The 12,496-nt window shown below is 38.5% G+C and overlaps 1 protein-coding gene across 2 annotated transcripts; it reads left to right on the top strand.

The window, feature by feature from the left end:
• Positions 1-2,241: 2,241 nt before the first annotated feature.
• LOC112293856 (stromal processing peptidase, chloroplastic) lies at positions 2,242-11,897 on the top strand. Of its 2 annotated transcripts, none has more exons than XM_024543778.3 (23): positions 2,242-2,734; positions 3,047-3,266; positions 3,459-3,697; positions 4,177-4,423; positions 4,656-4,763; positions 4,947-5,135; positions 5,307-5,531; positions 5,769-5,870; positions 6,041-6,175; positions 6,433-6,657; positions 6,869-7,072; positions 7,402-7,572; positions 7,895-8,044; positions 8,264-8,401; positions 8,705-8,932; positions 9,182-9,343; positions 9,501-9,630; positions 9,810-9,948; positions 10,182-10,302; positions 10,520-10,600; positions 10,738-10,839; positions 11,007-11,172; positions 11,482-11,897. In XM_024543778.3, exons 1-23 carry the CDS (start codon positions 2,520-2,522, stop codon positions 11,553-11,555), a joined length of 3,771 nt encoding a protein of 1,256 aa, XP_024399546.1. In that variant the 5' UTR covers positions 2,242-2,519; the 3' UTR covers positions 11,556-11,897. The 2 variants fall into 2 exon arrangements, with proteins under 2 accessions (XP_024399546.1, XP_024399545.1); XM_024543777.3 differs by having other exon boundaries at positions 11,479-11,897.
• The last annotated feature ends 599 nt before the right edge of the window (positions 11,898-12,496 follow it).

Here is a 12,496-nt window from a genome sequence, read left to right as displayed (position 1 = left end):
AATATTTGAGATCAAAATTAATAGTGCCATTAATTTACACCAAAAGGATCATAGTTTAGAAACATACAAAATTTAGCAAATCTGGTTGTATGTTTGAAACATATGTTTCAAGTTTAATTTTAAAATTTGCAATTGCATAATTTTAAATATTTTCTTTCTTCTTTTTCTTTTTGAAATATAACAAGAATATAAGATTTTGCATTTTAATTGTATATGGATTATTTTATTTTTACATTTTGAATACAAAGAGACATAATGATTTTTATAGTTAAAAAAATATTTCATAACATTCAAGTTCTAAAGGCACATTTGAAATTAAATATATATATATATATATATATATGTGTGTGTGTGTGTGTGTGTGTGTATTCATATCCTTGCATTAATTTATTACAATTTGAGGAAATATGTTAAATAAAAAATATATGTTTTAAAAAAAATTGTTTTGTTTAAATTTTACTACATATATATATATATATATATAATGATACTCTCCTTGTACCATGTAAAAATAAAAAGAAAAAAAGAAAGTAATTTTGACATAAATCATACAAAAGATATATTTATATATCTTTGTAGTCTTTATTTGTTTCTTACAAATTATAATGTTGTAGGTAGCATGGTAGAGTTTTTAATCATTTATCAAGAACATAAACCAGTAGAAATTTGTGGAAAAAGAAAGAGAATGAAAGGAAGAAAATTTATTTAATATGTTATTATTACAATGACCATTGTCAAAGATAAAGAATTAGAGAGTCTTAAAATAAGATAAATTATCAAAATATATACTGACAAGATATACCATAACCTCAATTTTGCTCCTATATATATTAACTGATAAAAAGACCAAGAAATTAGTTTTGTAAGGACCACAAGGGTGGGAAGATATTATGCCCAAGTTGTATGATACTTTCACTGCAACTTCCTAGATGTGTGTCATGAGGTGCATGTAATGACACATAAGGATCCAATTTGTGTCAAAGAAGTTTTATGATATTTCTTGAGAAAAATATTATCTACCAAAACTATCACATAAAACCTCTATGTACTCTTCTCTTTAAATAGTGAAGATATCTGTAACATCATCTACACACACATTATTCTGTAAGAGCTTTTTTTTTTTTTTTTTTTTTTTTTTCTGTTGTTAAATCATACATTTCCAAACAATATGTCATACTTGATATTTTACGTGATAACTTTAATGATTAATGAAACTGAAACGTTACTGATATGGCTTGTAAATTAGTTTTTATTGCAATGCAACAATGTCACCTTTTATTATAATTATTGTTATACCTAAAACTATGAACTTACTCTATGTTTTTAAATAAAATTCATCCGTTTTTAACTACACTGATCTTTAAAATCACAACGTATTTTTTTTAACTAGAGAAATTGGAAACTTGTATCAAACTCTACACTGTATACATAGAACTTAGGCCATCTCCAACATTATCAATCTTCGTGACTCAAGTTTTTTTGTCGTTTGCTTTTAGAGGTATAGAATGAAGAATAAGATAGATGGAGTTTAACATCCTTGTTGGAAAAAACCACCTCTGGACCATTGGTATTATTTTAATTTTAAATTTTTAGAATGTTTATTTGTGTGTCAATTTTACCAAATAATTATTTGTAAAATCCATAATAGTCTGTTTTATTTTTATTTTTACTCTTTTAAATTATGCTTTAATTCTTTTTTTACTTATTTTTTTACACATTTAAACTCAACATACACATTATTATCAAAACTACGTGCAACTAAATATGTTCATTCACAATAACAATAATTCAAACCACTATGAATCCACGAAGTGCAACATGAAACATGTAAAATTACATGAAAAAATAAAATGGGAGGAATTATCCTAAAGGTGGGGAAAGCATCCCAATATGAAAACAACAAATAACAGTCTTAAGAAGGCAAAAAAAGGGGGGGGGAGAAGATATAAGTTATCAGGTCAGTCTTGGGGGGGGGGGGGGGGGAGGGCAAAGATTTTTTTCATGCGATTGCGGCCCATCGACGGAGGCGGTGGACCAGGAACTCATCCACGCAATTAGAGTCCGCCACGTGTCGAGGGAAAGTTGGGCAGCGGGCAGCACCTTATCCCCACACGGTCAAGGGGAGCCCGGGCAGAGCTCTCGCTCTCTCGCACTCGCTCTCCCACCCCACCCCACCCCGTCTCTCTCTCTCTCTCTCTTTTTCTCTGTTTCTATCCCTCCCTCCCTCTTGTGTTTCTAATCCCTCCCGGGAGTGCAGATTCCTTGATTCCGTCTCTCGGGGGAGGCTCTCGTGAATCGCGACGTACTCTAGGGTGGTGCCTCTCACGTGGAAAAACCTCATCCTCTCTGTAGGCTCCGTGTGCTACAGATTTGGTGTTGAAGGGAGGAAGGAATTTTGCTTCATTCTCTGGTTTGATTTCTTCATTTTTTTTAGGTCTTGGGTTGTTAGGAAGAAGAAGAAGAAGAAGAAGACGAAGAAGAAGGTTTGGGGCTGTGGTCTGTCGGGTTGAAGGGCAACCATGGCAGCGATGCTGGCGGTTCCTGCTGTGGGGGTGGTGCGGTTGCAGCAGGATGGCTGGCTGGCGTCGCCGCGCGCTCGGGTGACATCTAGTCGAATTTCAGGTTCTGGTGTGACGGCAATTAGCGGCAGGACTGTTGCTAGTGCGGTGGTTGCGGGGGTGGATTCGGAGCGCCATGGTCGCGCTTTTTTTCAAATTGCGTCTTCCAAGCATAGGTTCGTGGGCTTAACACGTGGAATTAGGTGAATTTTGGATTAGTTTCAGTGGGGTTTATTGTTGCTTTGCCCTAATTTTGAAAATGGGTTTTAATTCCTTGCGCAGTTTAACGTATATCTATAGTTGAAATTCTAATGTTTCTTTTTTTGTGCGACTTGGTCGTCAGGATTGGTTGGTAGAGCGATTTTCTATTTGACGGATTTATTGCATGAAAGTTGCACTTGCTAGGGAAGCTCAAACCTATTGGTTAAATCTATTTTTGGCGTTTTATTTTTAATTTAATTAAACTAGATTTTTTTAATGTAACCCAGATGGTTAAAAGGTGGGGATGGCAAGATCGAATTAAAGAGACTACAAAGAAGGGTTAGTGTGCAGCAACGCCATGTCAATCTACCAGCTCCAAAACGCGTTGTTTGTGGGACTTGTGGTAATTTAAGGCGGAAGACAAGCTTAAATTGGGTAGCTCCAAGTCCTCGCAACTTTCACAGTTACAATGGACTGCGGAGAGTCCTTTCGAATAGATCACTTTTTGTAAGTTTACTGATGGTCAAAGTGGGATTAATTACATGAAACATAACTGAATTATGCATAATTTTTTTGTTTAGATGAAAATTGACTACAAGAAACGGTTTTGTTGATAGTTGCATCCGACAATTTAACGGGAAGTTTTAGTTGAAATGTTAATAATGTTTTGGTTTGTTACTGAGGTTTAGTGTATGGCAGCTGACACAGGCCACGACAGGTCCCCATGAACCTCACGCGGCAAACTTGGCCTGGCTGCCGGAGGAAGGTGTAATTGAGGATGGAAAACAATCGCAGGCTTTACAAGATGAGCTAGGAAGCGAAATTAATGAAGCTGATTTTTTAGTGTCCAAGCTGCCTACACATCCCAAATTGCACCATGGGCGTTTGGCCAACGGTTTACAATATGTTATTCTGCCCAACAAAGTGCCTCCAAACAGGTGCTATCACTTATCGAACGCTTCAGTTGATAGTTCAAGAGAGACGATTGCGTTACATTTTGATAACGAACGATTGGTTTATTAGGAAAAAAGTACTTTTTATTCAAGGAGTAGAGTGTAGTCATTCGTTTAATTTTCCTCGTTACCTTTGTCGTATTGACTAGAATAGTATGATTTACCGAGTTTGGTTGCAGCTCATGTTTACTTCCTGATGGAGGACTCTCGGTTCACTTGAACTGTCTCATATTAGAACTCCGAAACGTTGGTAATGTAGCCATGAGGGAGAGTTTTTCTTAGTACTGTCTCACGGAAATTTCTTGTTCTTTGCCATTGCATTCAAAGCAACATGGATTACGCTTTACGTATCTGGTTAGGATGGTTTTATTCCTGAAATTGAGGGGAACTCGCAGGTAATCAAATCCTATTGTTTAGTCCCACTCTTTATATTAGGATTGATAATCATTGAATGAGTTTGGCAGATTTGAGGCACATATGGAGATGCATGTTGGCTCCGTTGATGAAGCAGAAAACGAACAGGGTATTGCGCACATGATAGAACATGTGGCTTTCCTTGGGAGCAAGAAGCGTGAAAAGCTTTTAGGGACAGGCGCTCGTTCAAATGCGTATACAGATTTTCATCATACAGTCTTTCATGTACATTCACCTGTTACCGCTCAAGGCTCCCAAGAGCCCTTGCTTCCTCTTGTGTTGGAAGCACTTCATGAGGTAAGCGTTTGACTCTTTTGACAAAGTCTGGTAATTCTAGTGTTTACAAAGCGAACTTGAGTCAAGTGGAATCTCTTTTTTAAGGATTGTTCAGGTGATCGAAGATAATTGTACTGCGTCGCGTGTGAGGTTTAGATGTACGACTCTGTTCACAACAGTGAATTTACTATCCCATTTCTGAGTTAACGATAGGGGCTGTTAATTAATAAGTCATTTTCTGGGTGACGAGCAGATTGCGTTTAAGCCTAAATTCTTGGCATCACGCGTTGAGAAGGAGAGAAGAGCAGTGCTATCGGAGTTACAGATGATGAATACCATTGAGTACAGGGTCGATTGTCAGGTATGCATGAGATATCTATTTGTAGTTTTATCTTCGGAAGTTTTTGTCAGTTTTTCTTGTCGCGTAAGTTTTCTAAAAGAACACTTCTACATGTTACCTTTAATTTCATACTTTTCAGCTCTTATTATTAAGACCAAGCTCTTTCCTGCCTGATTGTTGTGACCTGGTAACGCACGACTGCAGCTCCTACAGCACTTGCATTCAGAGAACATGCTAGGTTATCGCTTTCCAATAGGTTTGGAGGAGCAAATAAAGAAGTGGGACCCTGAAACAATTAAAGCTTTTCATGAACGTTGGTATTTCCCAGCGAATGCCACTCTTTTTATTGTTGGTGATATTGGCAGCATCAGTCGGACTATAGAGATGATCGAGGTATGCCAGATTATCCCTAATGTTACTTTGATGTTGATATCCTTAGTTTTCTTAATGTGTTTCTCTACCTTCAGTTATTGTTTTCAGAAGATGGGTTGGGTAATTAGTTAGTGCAAGGCTTGGATACATGTCATCACTTGTGAACATTGATTAGATGATGGTGTTGGATAGGCACAATTTGCTTCAACACCAGCAGGGGTGATCACATCGACCAACACTTCCTTGGAGAACATTAACCCAACTGCCATGACAGTTGCAACCTTGAAGGAAAGACATGCTATTAGACCCCCGGTACAACACACATGGTCCTTGCCAGGTGCTGAGAACCAGCTAAAAAAACCGGTTATCTTCCAACATGAGCTTCTTCAGAACTTCTCCATCAGCTTATTCTGCAAGGTAATTTTGATTTTCACAATCAGACCCCTAATTTTGAGATTCTTGTCGATTATCCACATTATCTCATTCATAATCGCCTTCAGTATTCATATTCTTATAGGTTGATGTATGCATTACTAATTCATGGTAGTGAGGGTAGTCAAAGTTTCCTCTTTTGCTGTTTAGATATATATCTGCTCACAACTGCTGAGACATTTTTTTATTTCTCATTCCAAAACTTTTTGGATTGTTGCGCAGACTCCCGTACAAAAAGTTCAGACCTTTTCTGATTTGAGAGATGTTTTAATGAGACGAATCATTCTATCAACGCTTCAGTTTCGCATAAATACACGCTATAAGGTATATTAGTGGCGTCATTGCAGGTTTACGAGAATGTACTTTGTATGTGAACGTTGTGCTGTTATTTTAGTTCAGTTGTAATGTTGTTATTACTTTGAACTATAGTTGAAATTTCAATCTGTTTTCTAGCTAGCTACGCCTTCTAGATATTGATGGTTGTCTGTACGCAGAGCGCCAATCCGCCATTCAATGGAATCGAGCTGGACCACAGTGACTCAGGTAGAGAAGGATGTACTGTTACTACTCTTACAGTAACCGCTGAGCCTAATCATTGGGAAGGCGCCGTTAAAGTCGGAGTCCAAGAGGTTGGCGCCACTTTGCTCTTGGAATGAACTTCTTTATTTTTTTATTTTTATAATAATGTTTTGGTATTATGTGAAAAAAACAGATTTTATATCTTTTTAGTATGGTTGATGTGAACAAACGTGAAGACTATATGCGGTAGTCCCATGAAGGCTCTTGGAACTGTTTTTTCAATTGTATATTAAGGTGCAATTTCAAAAAATATTTGATTAGGTGCCTTCTGTATTACCTGTAACAAGAAGCCTCCTGTTTGTTGCAGGTTAGAAGGTTACATAAATTTGGAGTAACAAGAGGAGAGCTTCATCGTTATTTGAATGCTTTGCTTAAAGACAGCGAACATCTTGCAGCAATGATAGACAACGTACCGTCTGTTGATAATCTTGACTTTATCATGGAAAGTGATGCCCTGGGCCACACTGTCATGGACCAACAACAAGGTCATGAAAGTCTGATGGCTGTTGCCAGCACGGTTACTCTGGAAGATGTAAGCTTGTGCCCTTACCTTGTGCTTCCTATAAAGGCTTTTGGATCTCATATCGTAACAACCTGGTCTTGCTTTCTCATCACCATCCTTCTTTCTATTTTGATATAAACGTCGTTCTTTCTATTAGTTTAACTTGTTACAAATTGTTTTACCAAGTAGTGATCTATTAGGTATCTCACAATGGATGGGTGTATGGCTTGGTATTCAACAGGTGAATGCGGCTGGCGCAAAAATGTTGGAGTACATCGCTAACTTTGGACTTCCCAGTGCACCTTTACCAGCTGCAATAGTTGCATGCGTACCAAAGTATCTTCATGTTGAAGGAGTGGGAGACAAGGACTTCGACATCACCCCTGAGGCTATCCTTGGTGCAATTTCTGATGGACTCATCGAGCCTTTGGCTGCGGAACCTGAGGCAAGCCTGCTTTATCATATTGATTATTTAGTCTAGAGAACTGGCTTGACGCCGTTAACGTTCGGGACTGGTTACAAGAGCTTCAGTTTTTGAGCAGTTCCGATTTGAAATGGGTTCGCTTAAGTTAATTACTACGTTTTCTAAATGTAATAAAGGACAGTAAAAAGTCGGCCCTTCGTGCACGTGACCAGGCAAGGTCCTTATGTAGCGTGACAACGCCTTGTCGTAAGGTTCGGATAGTTGCAGGTGTTTTGTAGCAGTGGTTTGCTTCGAGATTAGACTGGAGAGATCTGGTTGTTCATAGTTGACTTTGTTGTATGCGCGTGCAGCTTGAGGTTCCAACAGAACTTTTGAGTTCAGTCCAACTCGCTGCTCTGCACATGAATAGACAACCGCGGTTCGTCCAAGTAAAGGATGGTGAGGATTCGATGAAGCTCATGGATGATTCAACTGGTGTCATTCAGCGTCGATTATCCAATGGCATCCGTGTAAACTACAAGGTGCTATTTTCTCCTGAAACTTTACTTCTCTCTTTTTCAGTGCTATACATTCCTAGTAGACCCCAATGTGGTAAATGTTGCATACTTAGTGTCAAGGTTTTCTTTATGGTAAATCGGGTGCAATATTTTTTGCTCTATGCGTGTTGACTACTAAGCCATGTATAGTTGTAACTTGTACAAAGACATAACTATATATAATTGTATGTGTGTGTGTGTGTGCGTGCGTGCACAGACATAAAACCACCCAAAATTTTGATGATTAAATACTAAGAAAGTTATTGCAATTGTCTGTTTCAACTGTGTTGTGATGGTTTGTTTACAGATGACTCAAAATGAAGCTAGAGGAGGAGTCTTGAGGCTAGTTGTAGCTGGTGGAAGAGCACAGGAGAAGCCTGACGCTAGCGGGGCGGTAGCTGTAGGTGTGCGGACTCTCAGTGAGGGTGGAGCCGTTGGTGGATTTTCTAGAGAGCAGGTAGACTTTCTCTTCTACTTTTTCTGCAATTTCAATCTTCTAGGCAGCTTACAGGACAGGTGCAACTCTCGGCTGACATTGTTATTACCAATTCAATTATTCTTGCGTGTTAGATTGTAGTAAATGTATGATTTCAGGAAAACAGCTTCAAGAATTAATATTTCTATTTTTACTGTTTGGCTAATGGCTAACTTGGTTTTGGTTGTTGGGTTTGAACAGGTGGAATTGTTTTGTGTGGGAAACTTGATCAATTGCGTGCTTGAAGCAGACGAGGAGTTCTTGTGTATGGATTTTCATTTTACACTTCGTGATGGTGGCATGCGTGCCACTTTTCAGCTGCTACATATGGTTCTGGAGGTAATAATAAATGTTTTTGTGTCACGTTATTGGCTTGTAGACCCGTGTCCGACAGACCAGTCACAGTCCATGATCATATGGCGCTTCGATTGATTAGTGTGATCGAAGAAGTTAGTTTTGTTTACATACGATGTTTGACTTTGAATATCCTATCCGGGTGGTTTTTGTATTTTGACGTCATATCTTGTGGAGATACCGTCACTCAGAGTATCATCAAGGTGTTCGTGGTTGATTTCTGTTACCTTTTTTTTTTTGGTGTGTGTAATATTAATCCAAATGTGTTTTATTTTATTTTATTTGAAGCATAACGTATGGCTGGACGATGCCTTGGATAGAGCTAAGCAGCTCTATCTGTCACATTATCGAGCGATGCCTAAGAGTTTAGAGCGGGCGACTGCTCATCGGTTAATGCGCGCTATGTTCAATAGTGAAGAGCGCTTTATTGAACCTTCACCTGAAGCTATTGAAAAGCTGATGCTACCCATTGTGCGGGATGCCGTGATGAAGCAGTTGGTTCCATCCAACATGGAGGTATAGGAGCAGAACAACTATGCGACATTTATCTTCATCATTTCGTAGATCCTCTTCGATTTGTTGAATTCGCAGTTTTTTGTTTTGAGTGTGCTTATATGTTCTGTATGTGACTGGGTCAAGAGGTCTAATACTCTGAGGTTCATTTCGGAAACTTTTTGCCTATATAAATTATGTACACATGCCCATGATAGTGTGACAAGATCGATTTTTCAATCAAATATTAAATATGCAGTTCTTTGCTTTCAGGTATGTGTTGTCGGTGACTTCACAGAAAGTGAAGTTGAATCGTGTTTGCTAGATTATCTCGGAACTGTCACCCCTGCCAATGACGAGCAGTTGCAGTGTATCGAAGAGGAGAAGCCCGTAGTAATTAATGCAAGTTCTACTCCTGAACTGCGAAGCCAGCAGGTATGCATTCAACAAGAAGCCATCGTTGATCGAGTTGAACACGTATTATAGTTTTTGTTTTGTGTTTTTTGTTTTTCTTTTCAATAAATGCCCCATGTCGTACCTTGAGTTACGAGGTAACCTACTCCTTGCTCAAGTTGTTACATGGCATTTGCAGGTGTTTTTAAGGGACACAGACGAGAGAGCGTGTGCGTATATAGCTGGAGCTGCCCCCAATAGATGGGGATTCACTTCAGATGGGCGAGATTTAAATACTCTGATTGAACCCGTTCCTCCATCATTATCAGGTTTGTTTCAGCAGATGAGGTTGAACTTTTTGAATATCTCCTCATAGTTTGTTATTTGACGATTGATTATTTGGGATTATTGGAAATTGTTATATCCTGGAGTAAAATGCTCATCAGATGTCCATTTTGTGATATTGAGATCGGAACGTAGCTAACTATTGTTCGCGGCCGTTTGGCAGAGGAGCAAGCTAGAGCGTTGGCTCCACCTGGTGTAGAAGTAATTAAGGATAGTAATGATATTCTTTGCTGGAAGAGGCACCGTCATCCCTTGTATGCATCCGTCGCATTGACACTTTTGGCAGAGATTATCAATGCTCGGTGGGTTTATCATCTTTTTCTAGCTTTTTAAATGAGAATCTTTCAAGATTTTTAGGCATTCATCTCTATTGAAGACACTCATACATAATTGGCTTGTCAATAGCTTTTGCTTTTAGTCTGAGCTCAATGTACAGGACGTGGTATACGGTTGTTTTCCTGTTCCTTATCCGATTAAATTGTATTCCTTCTTTTGAACAAGGGCCTTGATCGAGTGTACATTTTGTTTGCTGCAGGTTGTTTACAACAGTTAGGGATGCGTTAGGTTTGACGTATGATGTATCTTTTGAGCTGAGCCTCTTTGATCGGCTGAAGGCCGGCTGGTTTGTCATATCTGTTACTTCAACCCCTGCTAAGGTGAGATGCCTTTTTAAAACTTAGGTTTTAGCAGTGGTATCCTCTTTTCATGTCTTCCGGATCGCCTCCTTGTACTAATTTTGCCTGAGTGTTGGTTACTGTGCGTTCAACACTGCAGTTATGCATTGTACGTGATACCTTAGTTTGTCAGCTTGAGTTGGATTTGTTGTTGTTGATAAATATTGAGTTTTGTCATGATAAACATCTCATCTTGCAGATAAAATATGCTGTTGATGCATCTCTAAATGTACTTCGTAGTATTCAAGGCAGCAGAATAAATCAAAGAGAACTTGATCGGGTATGTCTTCTTACTTCAGAAACCCTTTCCTTTGGAGTTTGGGCGTCTTGTCTGCTCCTTTTTGGTAAAATGATCGTACTTTGGTTACGGGCCGGAGACTCTTGTATTTAAATAAATAATTGTGTGGGCATTTGCAGGCAAAGAGGACACTTTTGATGAGACATGAGTCTGACTCAAAAGACAATACATATTGGTTAGGATTGCTCACACATCTTCAGGCTCCTTCTGTGAGTAGGAAGGTAATGTCTATTTATACCCGCTATTAACCAAAATCTTTTATTTCCTTTGAAATTCTCATGGTTGCATATGTGAAGAGCATTTAGCACTTATTAGTTTTAAATTCCGTGATGTCCATGTAGCTATTGACGGTGTGACACTCGTGATTATGTACTCCTTCGAACTGCAGGATGTGGGTTGTTTACGGGATTTGCCGTTCCTTTATGAAGTAGCAACAGCAGAGGATGTGTACAACGCCTACAATTACCTCAGTCTGGATGAAACATCCCTGTTCACATGCATGGGAATTGCTGGAGCAGAAGTCGACAAAGAAACTGTGATACAAGAAGTCATTGGTATGTTTTATTTCTAAACTTGCATGAAATAGTTTAACGCATTCATACTGAGTATGCACCCTTGATTTCTATAGTTGAAGACGACTTGTACAGGATTTTTTTTTTCCCTCCCTCTTTTTTTCTTTTTCCCCAGGCAATGTATTAAACTGATTGATTGTGTTGGTGACGTTCTCACACGAAGCATATTGTTCTTTTATGTCTATTCATATAGTTTTTCAAAGAGGAGCTAGTTGCTAGGTGATTCTGGTGGTGGTTGTTAATTTTCCCCTTCACTCACTTAAAAGTAATGGTATCTCGCATGTGCAGAAGATGAGGAGTCTGTTGCAACCATGCCTATGACACATGGTCGTGGAATGTCCACAATGACTCGACCAACAACTTGAGCAATAGATTTTTGTTAAAAAGTGCTATGCCGTGTTAATCCTGCAAGACATTCACAAAACATGTCATAAGTTTTTGGTTTGATAGCATGTAGTTGTATTATATTGTCTATCCTTACTGCAGAGCCTACTGGTTACAAATCTGAGAGGATTTAAGTGCGTTTATCTTCGCAAAAGATTAGTGGTGAAATACCATGATTTGAATGTAGTTTGCATGGCTGTTGTGTAGCAATTTTTCTACTCCAGATCTCGCAATTGAGGATTTTAGAGATTTCCATAAATGTTCTTAAAAACCACAATATTGATTCTCACAATACTGCATTTTCTAGTTAACTCGCTACGAAACTATGGCCTCACGTGAAACGCGCGTTATTTACACTGTTGTTTCAGTGTTCTTTCTTAAATTGGAAACTGTCAAGGTCTATGACTTTTTGTGAAAAAGAGTCTCCCCGGTGTATAGTGGCCGAACCATGGCATGTACATTAGTTCTTCAACCGCCATTCACATAGAACAGCGTGAACATGTTGACTAAAAATAGGAATCTTAATGTGATAATGTACAAAAAGCTTACCTGGTGTAGAGTTAACAGGAAGTGACGAATTAACGTGATTATATGAAAGTTATTATTGCAGTATAATTATACTAAGTTGAGGATAAAGTTAAAAGCGTGTACTTGATGTGAAGCAACAAGTTGCCCGTAGCTAAGAAGTTCAAAAACTATCAACCAGTAGTCAAAAGTGTCAATATTTATGCAAGTAGATTTGATAGTGCTCAAGGGCAGAATTGGTTACTGCTGCTTACTACTGATGATTTACTAGTTGAAGTCCATTTTCATCAGAGGTTCGAGATGTTCAAGTAACCAGTGTGGACACGTCCGAGACATACTATCTTGTCACTGAGATAGTTTCACAACGATGTGAGTTTAGAAAACGTTTGATATCTTA

Source organism: Physcomitrium patens, chromosome 16, assembly GCF_059467195.1.
Source record: "Physcomitrium patens ecotype Gransden chromosome 16, ASM5946719v1, whole genome shotgun sequence".
Lineage (NCBI taxonomy): Eukaryota > Viridiplantae > Streptophyta > Bryopsida > Funariales > Funariaceae > Physcomitrium > Physcomitrium patens.
Note: the sequence above shows the minus strand (reverse complement) of the source record. Positions and strands in the feature narration are given on the sequence as shown.

Bases quoted from the DNA above. Each gene is read 5' to 3' on its own strand.
- LOC112293856 (XM_024543777.3), top strand. From the start codon at position 2,520: ATGGCAGCGATGCTGGCGGTTCCTGCTGTGGGGGTGGTGCGGTTGCAG. The intron at 4,424-4,655 runs GTAAGCGTTTGA...GGTGACGAGCAG, and splicing joins TGTTGGAAGCACTTCATGAG to ATTGCGTTTAAGCCTAAATT. The intron at 7,573-7,894 runs GTGCTATTTTCT...GTTTGTTTACAG, and splicing joins GCATCCGTGTAAACTACAAG to ATGACTCAAAATGAAGCTAG.